The 21,059-nt window shown below is 42.3% G+C and overlaps 2 protein-coding genes across 2 annotated transcripts in view; one reads left to right on the top strand and one right to left on the bottom strand.

Annotated features, from left to right (window-relative positions):
- ptpa (protein phosphatase 2 phosphatase activator) overlaps positions 1–9,141 on the bottom strand; it is a 26,576-nt gene extending 17,435 nt beyond the window's left edge. Inside the window, exons 1-4 of the mRNA XM_019264049.2 lie at positions 9,045–9,141; positions 7,836–7,945; positions 7,453–7,539; positions 7,103–7,228 (exon numbers count right to left, since the gene is read on the bottom strand). Of these exons, the coding sequence (XP_019119594.1) occupies positions 7,103–7,228; positions 7,453–7,539; positions 7,836–7,945; positions 9,045–9,069 (348 nt within the window). The 5' untranslated portion in view covers positions 9,070–9,141. The remainder of the gene's footprint in view (positions 1–7,102; positions 7,229–7,452; positions 7,540–7,835; positions 7,946–9,044) is intronic.
- Positions 9,142–9,790: 649 nt separating this feature from the next.
- Positions 9,791–20,745, top strand: crata (carnitine O-acetyltransferase a). The gene is made up of 14 exons (XM_019264356.2): positions 9,791–10,025; positions 11,809–12,105; positions 12,321–12,439; positions 12,701–12,754; positions 14,246–14,411; positions 14,578–14,752; positions 14,873–15,051; positions 17,049–17,149; positions 17,393–17,512; positions 17,609–17,731; positions 18,182–18,317; positions 19,101–19,163; positions 19,444–19,581; positions 19,778–20,745. The coding sequence occupies exons 1-14, from the start codon at positions 9,999–10,001 to the stop codon at positions 19,991–19,993; spliced, it is 1,914 nt and encodes a 637-aa protein (XP_019119901.2). The 5' UTR covers positions 9,791–9,998; the 3' UTR covers positions 19,994–20,745.
- The last annotated feature ends 314 nt before the right edge of the window (positions 20,746–21,059 follow it).

Genomic DNA, 21,059 nt, shown 5'->3' with positions numbered 1-21,059 from the left:
CTCATCTATGTCTGTTTCTCGTGTCTCTTACTTATTCTTTTTGTTCTCAGTGTCTTCTCCTTTTCATCTTGTTTGTCCCCCTCCTCCAGTTGTATCATTTTCCTCTCTGTTTGCTCTTCAGTGTCTCTTCTCTTCTGTTTGTCTCAGGTCTCTCTTATTTGTTTTGCCCCCTCTCCAGTCTTCTCCTCTTCTGTTTTGTCTTCAGTGTCTCCTCTTCTGTTTGTTCTCACGTGTCTTCCCCTCTCGTTTGTTTCTCCGTGTCTTCTCCTCTTGTTTTGTCCTTCCTCATTGGTCTCTCCTCTCTGTCTGCTCTTCAGTTGTCCTCCTCTTGTTTGTCTCAGTCGTTCTCCTCTCTGTTTTTGGTTCTCAGTTGTCTCTCGCTGTTTTGTCTCAGTTTGGTTTCTTCCTCCTTCTCCTGTCGTTCTTTCATCTGTTCTTTTCTTCTCTGTTTTGTCTCAGTGTCTTCTTTCTCTTCTGTTTTGTTCTTCTCAGTGTATTTTTCCCTCTGCTTTTTCTGTTCAGTGTCTTCCTCTCTGTTATGTTTTCTTCAGGTTCTCCTCTCTGTTTGTCTCAGTGCTCCTCTTTGTCCTTGTCTCAGTGTTTTCTTCCTCCTCTTCCTGTTTGTCTCAGTGCTTCTTTCCTTCTCCTCGTGTTGTTCAGTTCTTGTTTTTCTCCTCTTGTCTTGTCTCACCGTTGTCCTTCTTCCCTCTCTGTTTCGTCCTCCCGCCCCTCTTCCTTCTCCTTTCCTCTCTGTTCCTGCCGTCCTCAGTCGTCTTTCCTCCTCTCCTGCTTGTCCTTCAGCTGTTCTCCTCTCCTGTTTGTCCTCAGTCGTTTCTCCTCCCTCTCTGCTTTGTTCAGTGTCTTCCTCTTGTTTGTCTCAGTGTCTCATCTCTGTTTGTCTCAGTGTCTTCTCCTTCCTCTTTTGTTCTTGTCTCAGTGTTCCTCCCTCTCTGTTTCTTCGTTCTCACGTGTCTCTCCTCCTCATTGTTTGTCCCCTCAGCTGTTTCTCCTCTTCTGTTCCCGTCTTCAAGTTGTTCTCCTCTTCTGTTCTGTCTCAGTGTCTCCTCTCTGCCTCTCAGTTTCTCCCCTCCTTTTCTGTTTGTCTCAGGTCTCCTCTCTGTCTTGTCTTCCAGGTCTTTATCCTCTCTGTCTTGTCTTCAGCCTGTCTCCTTCTATGTTTGTTCAGTGTCTCCTCTTGTTTGTCTCCGTGCCTCTCTTCCTCTCTGCTTTTTTGTCAGTGTCTCCTTCTCTTTCTGTTTTGTCTCAGTTGTTCTCCCTCACTCTCTGTTTGTCTCAGTGTCTTTCCTCTCTGTTTTTGTTCTTCAGTGTTTTTCGCCTCCTTCTGTCTCGTTGTTTCTCATTCTCTGTTTGTCTCTAGCCTGTCTTTTTTTACTATTACTGTTTGTCTTTTCAGTGTTTCTCTCCTCCCCTCTGTTTGCTCAGTGTTTCCTCCTTCCTTCTCTGTTTGTCTTCTAGTCCTCTTCTCCTTCTCGTTTGTTCGAGTCTCCTCATGTTTGTTCTACCCGTTGTCTCCTTTCTTCTTTTGTTCTCAGTGTCTTCCTCTGTTTGTTCAGTGCTTCTTCCTCTTCTGTTTCGCAGCCTTCTGTGTTTTTCGCTTTTTTCCCTCGTGTTAACACCACCTTCATTGTTCTGTAAGGTACCCGCCACACTGTCACTGACGTTCGTTCTTTTTGACTGACTTTGATGTTCGCCGCCTGCATTGTTTCTCGATGTCCTCAGCACAGCTTGTTATATGTTTTCCCATAAGTTTGCGTTTTCTTCTTGGGTTCATTCTCCAGCTGTATCCTAGCCTGACGTCGGACAGCTTGTTCTTTGTGAGCGGGCTTGTTCAGCGCTGTGTTTTACTTGTCCAGGAGGTTGTAGCCAGCGCGGAGAGTTCTCAGTTTCACCCAAAACTTTGAAGTGTTTTCATTCAGAAGCAGCTCACCACGGACAGGGTGTACTTTCTTTAACATCTATCATAGGTCGGAGGGTCTACAAGTAGTCCACGCTTTTTTACACATGCATTTTCCGACCAACCCACACAACACACACACACACCCACACCATACATCCCACACACCACACACCACCCCTACATACAAACCCCACCCAATCCCACCCACATCACACCACTATGAATTGGTACACGGCTCCCAAAAGCCTTATTCACGCTTGCCTCTGATTAAAAGGCTTGCCTCCAGCCCATTTAGCATTACCGGCCTGTCATTAAAGGGCTTTCGACATCACACACATTTTTTAAACCATACACTTTGTTACAAATTGGAGGCATTGGCAGGGGTTGAGAGATTTTCTGACTTTTCAATATATTTGGGATCCCCCTTACCTTTCCCACTTTAAATTGCAAATTGCCTTACGCCTTTTCTTCCCACGCTTCCCTTCTCCTTTTTTCTCTCCCCCTCGCTTTACCTCCGTCACTGTTCTTTTCAGCTCGTTTGTTGCGGCCTCTTCTCATTCGTCCACAGAGGGCTTTCTTGATGCCTTCTCGCTCTTTTTTCCCTACATCGCCCCTCGCTCCGCCTCCCCTGGTTGTCTTTGGCTCACTACTACCATTACATCCAGTATTAAACAATGGATGTGCATGGTCGCTCGTGTTTACTGATCTCAATTATAATACATAGATATACCTTTACTTAAATCTTTCATCAGGAAAAAAAACTCCAAATCTTCAGTGACACTACAATTCACTCATTTAGCTGCCAAAAACCCAAATTCTATTCAGCTCCTTATCTGAACTGGAATATCTGCTGATGTGTTTTTTCACTCAATTCCATGCGATGAAAGCATGACCCTTTAGAGTCTTTGTTCTTACTTCTTTAGGATTTCATCCTGGAGGCCCCATTAAGCCGACTTTTTGACCCCGTCACAGAATGCCAAAAACTACCTTTCATTTGATACCCAACACCCCCTACTACGGGAATTCAGCTTGGTGTTCCTGACCTATGCGCGGTACACAATGGAAGCCCCGTCCCCATAGTCCAAGTCCATTTGTTTCACGATTGGCGTGTTGTAATGTTTGACTGTTGTTGTACTGTTTATCTGTTTTTAATTAGTGTTCTGTTAGCCTTTCGTTGTCTGCTTTTGCCTGCCTCCTTGGCCAGGACTTTCCCCCCCTTTCCTGGTTCTACACCCATAAAAATTAAATACAAACCAGATTAACCTGTCTGAGCAAATTTTTCCTGAACAACTTGCGGAAATTGATGGAGGTTAAGCTTCTTGAAGTTGCATGTGTGAAGAGTTTTCACTTTGATTACATCCATTCATGGTGCTCCATTTTTCATTTATTGATAATCTCATTACTGTTTTCTTGAAAAACACTTCCTGCCTGTGCCAGGGCCCGCTATGCTGCACTACATGGCGCTTTCATCCTGACGGCTGCCGACGGCGTTGTAGGGAAAGAAGCCTCACGTGTGAATATAAAAGTCGTCAGAGGTATGTTGTCTTTCTCCTGGGTCGCTTTTGGTAGCCTTTCCTACTTCTCTTGGGTTACTATTGTTGCAGGTTAAAGAATTGGCATGCAACAAAAATACACGAATGGCAATATTTTCTACGAAATGACTCCAAGTTATGCACGTTCACCTTCCAACCCTGAGCAACATGCTGCACTTGCTCTGTCTTTTCTTGCTCATTAACCCTGTCATGTGTTGTACAGTGATGATTCCTCCGTTTGTGACAACGGTGGAGAAGTTACTAGATCTCTTTGGGGGACTCGGTACCGATGGATCATGAGACTCCTCCAGCTTGGACCGCCGTCACCGCTTTGGTTAATAAGGCCTACAGGACCTGGTACGCCAAAACAGACCGGTCAGGTTAGTGTTGTCCCAACACACACACACCCTCAGGAGATAACCCGCCCCGACAGAGTACCACATTACCCCCCCTTTACTTCGTTATTGTCACTATTATTCCCTATCTCCTATTAAACACAGTGTCTGCACCATTTATGTCCCTGCTTGGTACCTTTTAAGTTGACTTGCGACTCATATCCTTTTAGTTTTTTTACCCCAGTGGAAAACTTGTAAAAAAATAAGTCATTTTTCCAGGGCCTGTAAAAAAAAAAAATTATTAGTATAGCTAATACTATATTATCTATTTTATATATATATGCTTCTTATATATTCGTATTGTTGTATGTATGTATTGTATGATTTTGTCTTGTGTCATTGTTATGTATTGTTATTGTAGTATGTATGTATCTGTACTGTATGTATGTACGTTTCTATACTTTATGCTATGTTATCGGTATGTATGTTCCCCCTTTCTATGTACTCTCACTTTTTTGTGCTACTTATTTACTTGGTATGTGTTCTTTTATTTTTCTTTGTTATGTGTATATGCTGTATTCATCTATATGCCTGTGTGTTTGCTTATATATATAATCTTAGTGCTGTCCAAATTTAACGCGTTAATTTTGTTCATAATTTTAAAGTCAAATTAACGCGTTTATAATATTAAAAAACTTCTGACCCCGCAATTAAACGCGGTTTTTTGTTTACCTTCCCGGTGGCGGCCGCCATTTTGCGCACTTGGCAACAGTAGAGCCTTGTTCCCAATGTAGTAGTACTTAGTGTGTTGTGTGTTTGTACCTGGGTTGTACTACCAGCGTGTCCCCCACTTAACTTAAACGCCCCCTCATCGTGTAGACCTGTGCGCCCTTGGCGGTTCGTCTCCCCCCAAATTGCCAACCATGGCTTAAAAACCGGACCCTTGCTTTTTTTATTAGTTCACGGTGCAGATCTGCCACATTCCAATATGGCGGACATTGTTAACGCTATACTGCAGTCCAACGGACCAACCTGGGCCCTTCAGTGAGGCGTTCTACTTTGTTTATTTTATATTTGTCTATGATTCCTTATTTCTAACTTTAAGGAGGAGTTCTTTTATCTTGCCCGTGGAACAATTTGGGATTTTACAGGGACCCTTTTAGGCACTTTTTAGGGGGAAACCATTTTCATTTTAAAAGTTGCCCGATGCTCGTTGGACTATAAACACACAGCGCAAATCTGCACATGTTTTGCAAAGCTTCCCGCAATTAAATTCCCACACAGATATTAACCACGACCTTAACCAACAATCACCCCTCAATACGCAAAACACCCCAGTTTCCCCACCACACTTACAGGAGTGTGGACCTTCACGTTCACGTTTCCTATTTTCCTTCCTTTCTTGCGCTTTTTTCTGTTGCATTTGTGTCACTCTGTGCACCCCACCTTCTAAGCCAACTTCACATGAATGGAATTTTCATCTATTTATCTGTGTTTATTTCTTACATTAATCTTGCTCATTTTACACCTACAATACAAATATCCTCCATTATCAAGTCTTTTTTCAGCCCTCTCAGGAATTAAAAAATCGCTTTCACTTTTTTATTTTGATATCTCATTTTTTATTGACCTAGACCTTATCATCGCGATAATCCCGCAAAAACAATTTTGGACACCCCTCTACATACGCCCGTATCTTAATGCCCCGACTACCCTTTCCTATCAATTACAACTGTACTCACATAAATCTCCCACAATTCGCCACCACCTTTTCTGGGATACTGACACGGCCCCTTCCCCCTATGATATCGAATACTTATTTATGTAAACTTATGACTTTTTCTAATTATGCTAAACACTGTAGACTTTCCTCATAATACCACATCCCGCTTAAGTCTCTGATCATATTTCCCACTTCATTTTACTTGGCTTAAGGTTTGCCAACACACTCTCGAACCCCAGTTGCAAACCACAGACACCTTAAACAACAAAGGCCAGATAATGAGGTTGATTTACTATCATTCTTTTCTTTGACATAGGGCCATCACTACCACTTCCCGTAGTCGTTTTCAGACATTGGGTTGTTTTGCTTTGAGGGTTGTTTTTAAAGTCGTTTAACCTTCTGTGGAATTTTAAAATTCGGCTTTGCAACTGTGCAAAATTGGCCTCTGTTTTTGTTTCATCACCACGATCCATCGCGGCAAACTTCTTTAACAATGAAATGCTCACCCTTAACATTCGTTTCCACCGTCACTCTCATCCCATCTTCTTTCCACCATTAGACTCTTCCTTTTAGTTTAGCGATTCAGACTCCACATCCACGAACTATATTTATATCATAGTTATCTTGCTCCTCACTGAGAAGGTTTTCGGTCCCGTTGCGCCGATCGTTTATACATTGTCGACCCTATTGCGCACCCTGTGGCAGCGCACCTTTTTCTGCCCGTGTAAACTTAATTTACACAACAGGGCCGGTTTTCGCTTGTTTTGGTGCCACATCGTGCCGCCGATTTTTTTTCCGGCCCCGGGCGCAAGTCTCCGTGAGGGCTTAATTTAATGCTCTTATACATTCCCATTTCCACACTACACACACTACCTTATTATTCTGGGCAACACAAGCTTAACTTTTGCCACATCCAAAATTGGCGGTACCCGCCCACCGGATAGTAACTATTACAAAAAACGCGTTAATTGCGTTAATCTTTTTTCTTTTTTTTAACACTTCCTCCTGTTAATAAACGCCGTTTAATTCTTTAAAATTAACCTTCGAACCAACATTTATTAACGCGTTCATATTCTTGACTAGACACCTCTCCACACCATATCATTATATTACACACACACTATATTTATCTCATCATAACATCTATACACATACATACCCTTACTATTACATTTTTTTTTTTTACATCTTTTACATATTTACACCCATGTACATACATATTTTACACCATACATACATACATTTACTCCTTAACCTATATTACATTAACATCATACATACATACCTACTTTTTTCCATTACTTACATATACCATACCTCCATACATTACATACATACATACATACATAACATATTATTATTATATACTATTATATATATATATATTATATCTATATTATATTATTATAATTTTTTTTTTTACAGGCCTGGATGACTTTTTTTTTACAGTTTCCACTGGTAAAAAACTGGATATAGTCAGTCAAACTTACAAGTACCAAGCAGGGACGATTACAGACACTGGTATAATATAATATTGATAACTAATAATGTTACTCTGTCTGAGCTCTATGGGTGTGTGTGTGTACACACTAACCTGGTCTAGTTTGGCGTACCAGGTCCTGTAGGCCTTATTACCAAAGCGTGACGGCTGGTCAACTGGAGGAGTCTCATTGATCCATCGGTCCAGAGTCCCCAAAAGATCTAGTAACTTCTCCACCGTCTGTCACACAACAGGAATCATCACTGTCAACACATGACAGGTTTAATGAGCAGAAAAGACTAGCATGCAGCATTTAGCTCAGGGTTGGAAGGTGAACGTCTCTGAGTCTTTCAGTAAAATATTGCCATTCGAGTATTGTTTTCATGCCCAATTCTTTAACCTGCAACAATAGTAACCCATAGAAATGTAAAAGGCTACCAGCACCGACAGGAAAGACAACATACCTCTGACACTTTATATTCACACGTGAGCTTCTTTCCCTTCACGCCTTCGTTCAGCGTCAGGATGAAGCCCATGTAGTCAGCATACGCCTGGCACAGCAGAAGTGTTCAAAAAAACATTGATATTGATTACAATAATGAAAATGGATCACCATGATGGATTACATCAAATGAAACTCTTCACACATGCACTTCCAGAGCTTAACCTCCATCATTTCCCCAAGTTTTCAGGAGAATTTGCTCAGAATTAATCTTTTTATTTATTTTTTTTAACCAGGAAGGGGAGTCCTGGCCAAGACAGGCAGCAGCACAAACTAAGAACTAATTAAAACAGATACAAGACACACAGGCAACATTACAACACCCAATCTGAACAATGGACTTACTTGGGATCGCTTCCATTTGCCCATGTCAGGCACCATGCTGATTTCTTTTTTGGGTATCATGAAGGTGTTGGCTGCTGTGACTTCAGGTCCTTCATCCTCAGGAGTGGATCCTAAAGAAGTACAGACAGACTCTTCATCTTAATCGCAGTTGATGAAAAAACACATTCAGAGATAATTCCAGTTCAGATAAGGAGCTGATAGCATTTGGTTTTGGGCAGCTAATGAGTGAATTTAGTGTTCACTGAAGATTTGATTTTTTTCCTAAAGATTTAGTATGTATCTATGTATTTATGTGAGATCATAAACAAACCCATCCATCCCTTTTTTATACTATGTAATGTGTGTGTGCCAGAACCAGAGCTGAGCGAGCGGGCGATGTAAGCAGGCTCAGAAGCCTCTGTGGACAGAATGAGAGAGGCAACACGACTGAAAAGAACAGTGACGGAGGAAGCTAGGGAGAGAAAAGGAGAATGAGCTGGGAATATGCTATGGCATTGCATTATGGGAAATGTAGGATCCAGCATTTTTGAAATTCAGAATCTCTCAACCCCTGCTGCTCCACATTTTACAAAGTTATGTTTAATGTGTGTATGTCAAGCACCTTTATGAAAGCGTAATGCTAAATGGCTGGAGCAGCCCTTTAATCAGAGGCAACGTGAATACTTTAGTCCATCCGTCATAGTGTGTGTGTGTGTGTGTGTGTGTGTGTGTGTGTGTGGTTGGTCTGCATGTGTAAAGCGTGGACTACTTTAACCCTCCGACTTTTAAAGAAGTCGGTCCTGGAGCTGCTCTGAATAAAACACTCAAAGGTTTTGGTGACACTGAGAACTCTCCGCGCTGGCTACACCTCCTGACAGTAAACACAGCACTGACAGCCCGCTCACAGAACAAGCTCCACGTCAGGCTCGTATACAGCTGGAGAATGAACCCAGAAGAAAACGCAACTTATGGGAAACATATAACAGCTGTGCTGAGGACAGCGAGAAACACCTGCAGGCGGCGAACATCAAGTTCATTCATAACACGTCCCGTGACAGTGTGGCGTACCTACTAACGTGATGTTTAACACGAGGGAGCGAAAGAACACAGAAGCTGCAAACAGAGAGGAGACACTGAGACAAACAGAGAGGAGACACTGAGACAAACAGAGAAGAGACACTGAGACAAACAGAGAGGAGAGACACTGAGACAGACAGAGCTGCGCTTTACCTGACTGCTGCTCTGTGTCCGCCATGCTGAGCCTCACACTCTGCTTCGTGACTTTGAGGCAGATTTAAAAACAAGCACAGCTCCTTACTGCCCCCTGCTGGTAAAACAGTGAATGACACGCTATAGATAGATAGATAGATAGATAGATAGATAGATAGATAGATAGATTGATTGATTGATTGATTGATTGATTTGCAGAGAAATTAAACATTTGTATAGGATTTAAATATGTACAACAGGTTGTGTATCTTACTAAAAATAAACCAAATTTTCACTTCGTATCATTTTTTCCCCTGTATATGCCAATTAACACAGTTAATAAACAAATAAAGAAATAAATACCCTGAATTCAATATTTTGCATAAACCAAAATGCACAAACATATTTATCAGCAAAAATGTACAGGGAGTATCAAATGATGATTTAATTGCATTGTCCTATTTGAACCTGTTTTTAATGTTCTATTCTTGTAATTTGATACTTTTATGGTTCTTTTTGTTTGTTTCTGTTATTTGCTGTTTACTTTTATTTATTGTAAGGTGTCCTTGGGTGACAGAAAGGCTCCTATGAAATAAAATGTAATATTATTATATTTATATAAGTACTCAGTAATAGTCCTGTTTATTTCATAATATGTATGCATTATACTATAACGTTGTTTTCTCTCAGTGTGTACTGACCGTGACTGTAAACACTGATTGCACATATCAGTACTCTATCAATAAGTCACACAGAGTCCCACCCAACATTCCTTTATGGCAGCAGCACGGCTGAGTGACGTTCCCCCGGCTATTGAGCTCAGTCAGCCGGCCACCTGTGCTGTGAAGTCAGGGTGTGTCTCCAGCCTGTCCACGGCCGTGCCGCTGTTTGCCAAAGCGCCGCATCGAGCAGCCTGTGTGCCGGACGTGGAGCCCTGCCGGAGCTGACCTGTCTGTGGGCGTTCCTCTGAGCACAATGTGGGGCATTTGCAGCAGAACGATGGTAAGTAACGCACCTTCAGCTTAATGTGCTGTTTTAACCTTTAGACTTTATCTCAGGTTACTGAACCCTCTCACTTTGATAAGAGCGTGAGCTGCGGCTAACCAGCTAGCTGTAAACAAAGTTAGCAGAGTGGGCTGCTAACCGTTAGCTAGCTAAGCTAACTGGGTCAAAGGTGAATTTAAGGCTCGCTAAGACACAAACAAAGCTACAAGCGAGCCTGACACGTTTAATGAGCAAGATAGATTAATGTTACATATACAGACAATATAGTGTGACACAACGTTAGCAAAGACACCTGCTGGGAGGAACATATGTGCAGACATTTAAATATGATTTGGTATAAAGACGTGAATACAGTCCAGCGACCTTCATAACGCTGTAAATGTGAGTGTGTAGGATGGTGGATGTGTCTGTGTGGTTGTTCAGCCTCGCCACTTATTGCTTATGAGAACTGTGAAACACCGGAAACTTGCTTAAAACCCATCTTGCTCTTTTCGCCTGCTCGGTGGATGCTTTGGGTGATTTTTGAGGATAAGTTTTCTCATATTTAAGTAGCCCGTCATTTGGGAAAACTGCTGAAAAATAAAAATGTTCATGTTTTTTTTCCCAATGACATTTTACCCCTCAGTCTTTTTGCTGGCATGTTTTTTTCGAGCTGTAGTCCATTTGAAAATGAGCACACACTGCCCCCTACCGGCGATATCTGTCATTTTACATGAGAGTCTGAGAACTACAAAAAAACTACATTTAAAATACACCACTCATAAAAAGTTCCAGAGATTTGACTTTTGGGAGAAATTTATGTAAAATGTAAAAAGTTCATGCCACAGTGATATTATGTCATGAAAGTAGGACATTTAATTAGAAGCATGCAATGGTCATTTCTTCATCTCAAACTATTTATTGAAACAAAAGTTAACAACAGCGGTGTGTACACCACAACAAACATTTGAATGTCTCAGTAACTTGTCATGAGACCTTGAGATTACAGCTCGACGAGACGTCTCACGCTTTTCACAAGTGGACTTATTCCAACCTGCTGATGACACTCTGTGACACGCAGCTCAGTGTTAACTTCCCTCTGAGTACTTCCTGTTTGACCAGGTACTGTTGATGGATTGTTAGGTGTCGTCTTGGTCATGATGTCAAAATGTGAACAGCATGATGAAGAGGACTGTTTCAGTACAAACTGTCACTGAAGTAGATTATTTAGTGGTCCGTTCATGGATCACACACTTGTTTGTTAGAGAACAGCATGTTTTGGAATAAGTACTGGAACACTGAGCAGGTGGACATGTGCTTTCAAAAGTTTAGAGAAGGTCAAATGAAGTTCACCTGGAAAGGTTAGAGAGCGCATTTTAGATGCATTCTGAAATTTCACCTGAAAGCTGAATATCCCAAACTTTTTGTGAGGCGTGTATGTTTTAGATTTATTCCAGCTTTATTCGAGAATAGCTGTGATAGCAGAATCTGTTTTTAGTGATTAGATTTTAGTGTGATCCAACCGGAAATCTTGCAGGTATGTCAGGTCAGTTTATTCAGGACATTAAAAAACAAAAAAGTTGAACAATGTTCTTTAATAGAATTAAAAAAAAGTCAGATTAAGCATGACCCACTTTGTCACTGCCACATCCCCAACCTGCATTTCAGCCGCTGCCAATGTCTGGCAACACAACTGTTAGCACTGGCAAAAACCCTATTAAAGAGCAGACTGGGTACACACAACAACAACGCACTCTTGTAACAAAATGACACACACACATGTCTTTAATGTGTCTCTCAGGTGAAGGTGGGGATGGCGAAACCCTGTGGCTTACTGAAACCATGTCACTTGGTGAAGCCTGTGTCTGCAACCCGGGTCAGTGGCAGATACCTGACCCACCAGAAAGGACTGCCCGGCCTGCCTGTCCCCCCTCTGCAGCAGACCTGCGAGCGCTACATTGCCGCTCTGGAGCCCATCGTCGAGGTGGATGAGCTGAAGCAGACCAAAGAGCTGGTGGATGAGTTTCAGAGAACAGGAGGGGTTGGAGAGAGACTGCAGAGAGGTCTGGAAAAGAGAGCACGGAACACTGAGAACTGGGTGAGCTCAACATCTGGGCCGACAGCTGTGAACAATTTGACTTATAGTACTGTGATGTGGGAACAGAGGACTGCAGAGCTTCCCTCACACAACCTGTTTGCTTTCATCCTCTGCATCATTTTTAATTGCAGACTGACATTTGGCTTATTTCCTTTAATGATCTTCACGATTCTGACATCATCTTGATCTGTTCTTGACTGTGTGTGTGCTTGTAGTTGTCACAGTGGTGGGTGCAGCTTGCCTATCTGGAGTACCGCTTGCCTGTGGTTGTTCACTCAAGTCCTGGGTTGGTCTTACCTCGCATGAACTTCAGTGATAAGAAGGGACAAATGAGGTGAGGACACATACACACACAAACAGTGCAACGATTATGATATTTAATCTACTTATTCAGTTTTTACAATTGTGAGTCACAGTGGATATTTATGCCCTGTTTAAAACAGCGTGATCCTTTAGAAGACTCACACAGCTTCACTGTCCTGTGATCAGTTCAGCGTTTTCACAAAGTGTGCACCTAAAGATTTTAGACACTAACTCTGTCTTCTTTAAACTGAAATAAGGAAATGTTGATATGAATCATCTTCTCTGTGTTTAGGTTTGCTGCCAAGCTGATAGCAGGTGTTTTGGACTTCAAGACAATGATTGACAAGTGAGTACTCAGCCTAGAATATTCTCCATATCGACCATCAATCATTCCCTGTTGTTGTGGAGAAATTGCTTAAGTCGAAGGTCAGTGGTGAGATCAGGAGGAAAGAAAGTGTTCAGGAGCCTCTGATGTCTTATGCTGTATTATTTATTGATACTTGGCCAAGGAGAATTAAAGACACTCTCAAAGTTCATCAGAAGTGCCTGAGTCGGTCTCACATTCTGCCCAACTTATCCTGGTGGATCGACTTTAAACCCCAAGATAACAGCACAAATACTACACGCCCAGAATTAGTCAAAGAGAATGTTTTTACCCATAGAGGTGTTATTGTCAGCATATTCTAGTCTGGAGACACAGATGTCTGTCCGCAGATTGGAACATCAATGGCAAGCTATCTATTATGTCTAGAAAGGCAACCTTCAGTTCTTTTGACTCTGGTCACCACAGTGTTCAGATAGACTGGCACCTACTGTTCTCAACCAAAGCCAAACAACTAATACTGCCGAGGACCTCAAGGCCCACACGTGACCTCGTAGAACCTAAGGATAGAAAATTCCATAACACTCCTGGTTACAGTTAATATTAGTAAAAAGTCACAGTACTGATCAGATCATACTACTGATCGACTACTACTACACTTATTATACATTTCTTGAAGCAACATTATGTAGAAATTGGTACTTGTTATGATTTGTTGCCTCGGAGTGTAATGTCACTGTGGTAAACATGTTCAGCTGTACTCGAGTATTTGTTCTGATCACATTACTTATGATCAAAAAAACTAGCAAGTCAACAACTTTGCTAACAGCCAAACATCAACCAGGTCACCAGCAGCAGACCCAGCAGCAGCTAATATTACTGACTAGTCCAACAGCAGTCAGCCCAGCTCGGCGTCTGTCTTTCAGCCTTTTATTTCACCAAGCTCTCACCAACCTCTAAAAGTCAGTCCCACATTTACGATTGTCTATTGGCTTATTGCTCACTCACCCTCTGTCGCCTCTGTTATTATATCTATAAACTCTGCTGAACCCGGTTACATCGCCCAGCTCTAGTTCTGGAATGAAACTTCCTGTGTAGACAGAAAGTTGAAAGACAATATAACGGAGTCGAAGCGCCACCTTATTGTTAAAATAGGGGGTGGCAGTCAATACCAGAGCAGAGCTTGTGAACCACTTAGCTGCCATCATACCACTTCATTTCCGTCTTCTAGCAGTAAAACAGTACATTGTGATACAACACTCAGTGATATAAAAATATGACCATGCAGGTGTCATGTCAGATTGTGTGTATCCACAGGCCATTTCTCTCAATGTCTCATGCCTCATCACCTATAGTATGTAGGTGATGAGGCCAAACCCGAGGCAGCACTACTACTTATTCACAGAAATGCTGCAACATGCGGTAGATTCAGGGACATTGAGTAAATGACAGCATTGTAAATTATATTGTGTGTTTAATTGTGTGTTAAATAGCAGCGCTTTTATGTTTTTGCAGCGAGAGTCTACCTGTTGAATATCTGGGAGGGAAGCCCCTGTGCATGAATCAGTACTATGAAGTGCTGTCGTCCTGCCGGATCCCTGGTCTGAAGAGAGACTCAATTGTGAACCATGCCAAGAGCTCCAGGCCCCCCAAACACATTACTGTAGTACACAACTTTCAGGTGAGGAAGTGTGATCCTGAGCTTCCACACCCAGCGTCTGTCTCTCTAACCCCTCTTTAGTTTGCTTTAGTGTAATTAATCCTGATATAAGGTGGCAGAGAGCACAATAAACAGACCTTGAGAAGCCTGACTGAGCCACTCTTCTCTTCCCCCCTCTTGGATTCAGTTCTTTGTGTTGGACGTGTACAACAGTGATGGAACTCCGCTGACAACTGATCAGCTCTACATTCAGTTGGAGAGGATCTGCAGCGCCTCACTTCAGTCCCAAGTGGAGCCCGTCGGAATCCTCACCACACAGCATCGCGACTCCTGGGGCAAGGCCTACGTCAACCTCATCAAGGGTGAGCTCAATGGCCACGGACACTGAGCTGACACTGGTGTCTGTTTGTGTAGAAATGTAGTTAGACTGATATTGTGTTTACTGTGTGTGTGTGTGTGTGTGTGTGTGTACTTGTGTCCAGATAAGACCAACAAAGAATCAGTGTCAGCCATCCAGCGGAGCATCTTCCTGCTGTGTTTGGATGGAGCAATGCCTCGAGTGTCCAATGACATGTACCGCAGCTGTGCTGCCGTCCAGATGCTGCACGGAGGAGGCAGCCAGTGGAACAGTGGCAACCGCTGGTTTGACAAGACGCTGCAGGTGACCCACAGCATTTTTTTATACAAATGCACACACTATCCTCAGTTAAAGTGCAGATATTATTATTAGTAATGCTTCACCGAATGTTTCCACAGCTGTGAGCCTCGATGAGGCTTGTCATTCTTAACACCTGAGATGAACAAATGTCCCTTTCTCCCTGCAGGCTCGGTCTGAGCCACGTTTGTGTGTTTGTTTCCATTCTAACTTGCTTTTTTTAATTTTTACTTATTTACTGAGATCTGAGATCTAGGCCACTAGAAAAGCTTTATATACGCTGATATATCTGTGGGCCTACATCCCACAAGAGGTAACAAAGCACCGATAAGTGTCTTTGAAAAGAGCTATGTGCAAACAGTCTCTTTGTGTATGTCAATTTCTCTGATTTTGGTGAACTTGGATCATATTTTATGGAGAAAATGTTTTCTGATTTTCCCTCTGATGTCCTCCGGCTGCTCTGCCTCAACTCAACTTTCCCTGAATGACAGTGAAGCTTCACTTGTTGCTGAAGAAACCACAAACTGCTGCTGTCGTTAGCTACTTAGTCCAGTTAGCTGTGCATGGACTGTGAGCTCAGAGCACCGAGGTAGTGTTAGTGTTTGTACTCCAGGTGTTTTGGACCACCGGGTAGAAGAGGAGGATTTCAGGCCTAGGGGTGTGGGTGAATGTTGACAGGGGAAAGAGCTGGTTTCATGCCAGAACTAGAGCTGTGCAAGTGGGCAAAGTAGCCAGGTTCTGCAGAGTTTAACAGTGATAATAACAGTGAGCGAGCAAGAAGCCGTGGGACTGACTTTTAGTTGTTGGTGAGAGCTTGGTGAAATAAAACACTGAAAGACAGACGCCGAGCTGGGCTGACTGCTGCTGGACTAGTCAGTAATATTAGCTGCTGCTGGGTCTGCTGTTGGTGACCTTGTTCATGTTTGGCTGTTAACAAAGTTGTTGACTCACTAGTCTGAATATAATTCCACTGAAAAACAAATGTAATATGTACAGCAGCATCATGAGCTTCAACGTTACATACATACATACACTGCAGGCTGTCATATGTTAACTCTCTATCCTAACTTTTGTGTACGAGGGTTTGGGACTGCCACAGTGTGGAGCAAGCATCCCTGTCTGCTGTCCAACAGATGTTCTGTGTGTGTACGTGTGTGTACGTGTGCCTGCTGCGTCAACTGTGAGCCATGTGTTGGTCGCCATATAAACTGAAGCAGGAGAGGAAGTTGGGGCAGTGAGAAAGCTGGTGAATCAGAGAAACAAATATTATTCTGATTGTTCAGCGTTGTTACACAACTACAACCCTCCACTGACCTCATGACACAAACCACAGCCTGAGTTTGGGATTTTAGGGAGAGCAGACTGCACACCGCTGTAAATCTAATATCTTCTCACCAGCACACATACAAACAAGTAACCAGACACAGCTCTATAGTGATGTATGATATGACACTAAGACATTGGGGCATTGTGGGGTGTGTACAAAAAGGTGGTAGAATAGGGAGGCTAATCAGTCTTATTGTATTAATAAAGATATGACAGGACTCCACCACTTAGTAACGATGGCTTATTGGATCCTTAATAAATATGCAATGTGCTCCATCTGATGGAGGTCCCAAACCTTCTGGATCCATGTGTTATATGAAGGGGGGGGAGTTGGTTTCAGCCATCTAATTGTTACATACATACACTTCAATGCTGCTGTAAGTCAGATATTTAAAAGGTATTTCTTGGACCTTCCATTCAGACCTTTAGGCATTACTCCTAATAGAGCCATAGTAGGATCTCAAGGTATATCCTGTTGGAAAATCTCTTTTCTCCACAGAATGTCTGTAGTTTGGGACATAACCCAACATGATGATCTTGATGCCTGGTGGCTGTTCACAACAACTATAAACACTTCAAGACAGACTTGAGACTGGAGCAGTAAACAGATCCATCAGGCTCTGGTGGACATTCTCATTTTATGTTTTGTTGTCTAAAGTTTCTGACCTTCGTTCCAGTTTATTGTTGGAGAGGACGGGACATGTGGTGCGAACTATGAGCACGCTCCAGCTGAGGGCCCACCCATTGTGGCCTTGATCGACCATGTCGTGGAATACACGTAAGTAGGTCAAAGCCGATTTTGGCTCTGCAGGTGTCTATTTGGAGTTGTATCTTGTTCTGGCGTCTTTGAAAGGTCAGACACAGCACAGAGAGAACAGAGAGACTCAACAAACTCATCATTCTGCAAAAAAAATCCAAATTCTAAACCGTAGCAATGACAATTATGACTTTGGTTTTTCCTCCTTTTTGTTTTTGTGCTGTTTTATGTATCATTTCTCTTTTTCCTTGTTTATGGTAACAGGAGGAAGCCAGAGATGACACGGTCTCCTATGGTGCCTTTGCCTATGCCCAAGAAACTACACTTCAACATCACTCCTGAACTCAAGAAGGACATTGAGGAAGCCAAGAGCAGCATGAACACGTGAGGGCAGATCGTACAGTACATCATTTACAACTCATATCATCAGACATATAGGTAAGACCTGGTCTAACTGTCCTGACATGGCTCCCCCCACAGACTGGCCCAGGACTTGGACATGAGAGTTATTGTATTTGGCCACTTTGGGAAAAACGTCCCAAAATCCCACAAGATGAGTCCGGATGCCTTCATTCAGATAGCGCTACAGCTGGCTTACTACAGGTGAGATGCTGAAGAGTCGTGTGGAGATGGACTCATGTTGTATGTACTGAGAATAACTAGAAAGGCTCATGTTGAGCTTGAGTCCCTCAGTTTTTAGGTTTCCTGGGGATTTCTGCTGCATTAGTCACTTGTGGGTAATGTAGGCAGCAGGTTTTGAAAAATAGAAGAATGTGTAGAATAAAAAAGATGTATCATCATACGTGTCTTGTCATTGTTCAGTGTCTTTGTGTTGTAACACCGCCATCTGCTGTTCACTCAGACTGACTGAGGAAACCTCCGGCGCTCTCTGAAATCAGATGAGAGCTTCTGAAGTTATTTATGCATGCCGATTATTGATTCTCACACTGTCTTAATATGAGCACTTAATCCGATATTTTTCCTCCTTACATAAATGCCACCGTGACACAGAGTGTTGCAGTTTCCTCACACCGTCTCATCTTGTGTCTGCAGGATGTACCAGCGCTGCTGTGCCACATATGAAAGTGCCTCCCTGCGCATGTTCAGACTGGGCCGCACAGATACGATCCGATCAGCCTCCAGTGCTTCAGCTGCCTTTGTCAAGGCCTTTGACGATCCCAGCAAACAGGTCTGAAGACAGCAGACATGTTCACACACTCTGTTAGGATTTCCAGTATAAACTGATTACAACCCAAACTGTTTGACATGGTAACGCTCTTTATCAACCAACCTAAACAATGAGTGAACCTATGGAGGACCAGACCTGCCAAAATCTAAACTAGATGAAATGACATATTAATATTTCATTAAATGTACCAAAAATAAATGTGTGCATAAATAATGTATAACAGGGGTCTTCAACCAGGGGTTCGTGACCCCTTAGGGGTCCGCAGAGGTACTGCAGGGCATCCACCAATTTTTGTCATAATAATTTCCAATTTTCACCCAAATAATTAGTGAGAATTTAAAAAAAATGAAAAAGTGACATTGCAAGCATTAATATGCATGGATTCCTGCTTCATCATGCAAATGATGGGGCCGTCATTCAAAGTGTGTCATGGGGTAAACGTATCATCTATTTGATCAGTTCATATACAGAAGCAAATATCAATATTAATGTTCTAAAGCAGATGATGCCTTTTTATTATTATTGTTGCTGCATTTGATGGCGTATTAATTGATTTGAGTAATTTATTAATGTTTGATTTTGGCAGCTTCCGTCCTCCATACATTATACATGCTGTGTCATGCAACAGCATGTGACCACTAAGCCAGTTTCTATAACTGCAAACCTCATTTCAAGATTAAAGCCAAAGACAAAGTGATGATGTAGAATAAATGTCATGTCTGTTAGTATCGATGATCTTCAGTGTTTAAACATGCCGTGTGTTAATGTTCTCGTGTTTCACAGAACACAGAGAAGGTGGATCTGATGGTGAAGGCTGTGACAGCACACAGGGCCTATACTAACATGGTGAGTACTATATCTTCCTCCTATTTGCCATTTAAAAAGACTGAGTCACGATGTTGTTCCTTCATCACACAACACACACGCTGTAGTTTATTTTGACTCACACTCACTGTTTCCTGCTGTTTGAGTAATGTTTGTTAAAACCTCCAGTGAGCTGCTGGACTGTGCTGGGCTGTGCTTACTGTTTACTGCTAGTTGTCTGCGAGAAGAAAAATGTAGAATATTTAGATTTATTTTTAGCAGTTCTGGTGACTAATGTTGCATATTCTCTCCGTCCCCACAGGCCATCAGTGGGCAGGCAATAGACAGACACCTCCTGGGCCTTAAGATGATCGCTGTTGAGGAAAATCTCTCCATACCTGATGTCTTCACAGACGCTGCGTACGCCAAAGCCTTACACTACCAGCTGTCTACAAGTCAGGTATGTGCCAGGGGTGATGATGATGAAGATATTTTCTTCTCTTTGTACTAAAGCTCAGTGAGAAAGAAATGACAGCGAGAACATGTTTGCTTTTAGTGCCTAATCCTTTCTATAAATACATATCAGTAGTAGTTGATGAACTAAAACTGTTTGATGACTTAACTACTTAACCATCACGTTCTCATTTCTTCACAAGGTGCCGTCCAAGACCGACTGTGTCATGTGCTTCGGCCCGGTTGTATCCAACGGATACGGTGTGTGCTACAATCCCATGAACGATCACATCAACTTCGCAGTGTCGTCTTTCAACACCTGCACAGAAACCAATGCAACACATCTGGCCCAGGCCATGGAGGAGGCACTGTTGGACATGAGGACACTACTGGATCAAACCCCAAGAGCCAAGCTGTGAAGCCCCTCCAGACTTTACTAACCTCCTCATAGATGAAGTGAATGCTGCAGGCTTAGTGTCAGTGATGAATCTAATGAGTAGGAACACAACTCTTAGTGCGATTGAGTGACGTTTGGATGACTGGACTCCACACACACTGCTGTAGGACTACCGAGCTCCAGTTGGTAGTGTGTTATTGATCACCACCATGCACTTTAAATGATGCTGTGTAATGACTGGGCGGTGCTGCTACTCTGGTGGTACGACGCACATTAAATTAATAATGATGCACAAAGTTTCTGTTTTAAAGTGTAACACTGAAGGATGTTATCTCATTTTATTATCAACAAATCACGCGATGAGACTTGACCCAACAACAAATTGTGTCAATTCACAGTGTGCGTCTCTGTGCCTTAGACCTTCATTGTTGTCTGAAGACTTCAAACTACAGCGCTGCTCTGCATCGTTACAGAGATCATGGTTTATTCTGTTTCATCGTACGGAGGCCACCTGTGGTCGTGCAGTAGGAAAATAAAGGTGTAGAAACCTGAGCGCTCAAGTCTCTACCAATCCTTGCTAGGGTTGCAAAGGTAAATTTCCAGAAACTTTCCATGGGAATTTTGGGAATATTCCAAATAGGAAACTCCATGGGAATAATGGAAATTAACTGTATAATGGGGATAATTGAAACAAACTGTATGATATCCAAACATAAATCTAAACATTTAGTTTTGTCATAAGCAGACATGCAAAATAAAACAATTGAAAAAACATTTCAGCATATTTATTTGTAAGTAGAACTTTATCAAGTTTGAATTATTTTATTGAACAATATTATGTAGTCCACAAGCTCAAATATGTGTCTCCAATAGTCTCTGTGCTCTGGGCTCTAAAGTGTGGTCCAGGTACAGAAATCACCTGTGCAGGTAGGGGGCGTGGCCTCAATAGCCCTGCAGTAAGCAGTGTGCTATATGAATGTGATTGAAGAATAGCAGATATTCAAGTGTACCCACATGAAATCTGGATGTTTTAGTCAAGATTATGATAAAATATATTTCCCCCACCCAATTTAAGTTCCCTGTTAAAA

This window comes from Larimichthys crocea, chromosome IV (genome assembly GCF_000972845.2).
Source record: "Larimichthys crocea isolate SSNF chromosome IV, L_crocea_2.0, whole genome shotgun sequence".
In the NCBI taxonomy this organism is placed as follows: domain Eukaryota; kingdom Metazoa; phylum Chordata; class Actinopteri; family Sciaenidae; genus Larimichthys; species Larimichthys crocea.
Note: the sequence above shows the minus strand (reverse complement) of the source record. Positions and strands in the feature narration are given on the sequence as shown.

Coding starts and splice junctions, on each gene's coding strand:
- crata (XM_019264356.2), top strand. CDS start 9,999: ATGTGGGGCATTTGCAGCAGAACGATG. Junction 12,755..14,245: donor TTCAAGACAATGATTGACAA/GTGAGTACTCAG, acceptor ATGTTTTTGCAG/CGAGAGTCTACCTGTTGAAT. Junction 17,150..17,392: donor GACCATGTCGTGGAATACAC/GTAAGTAGGTCA, acceptor TTATGGTAACAG/GAGGAAGCCAGAGATGACAC.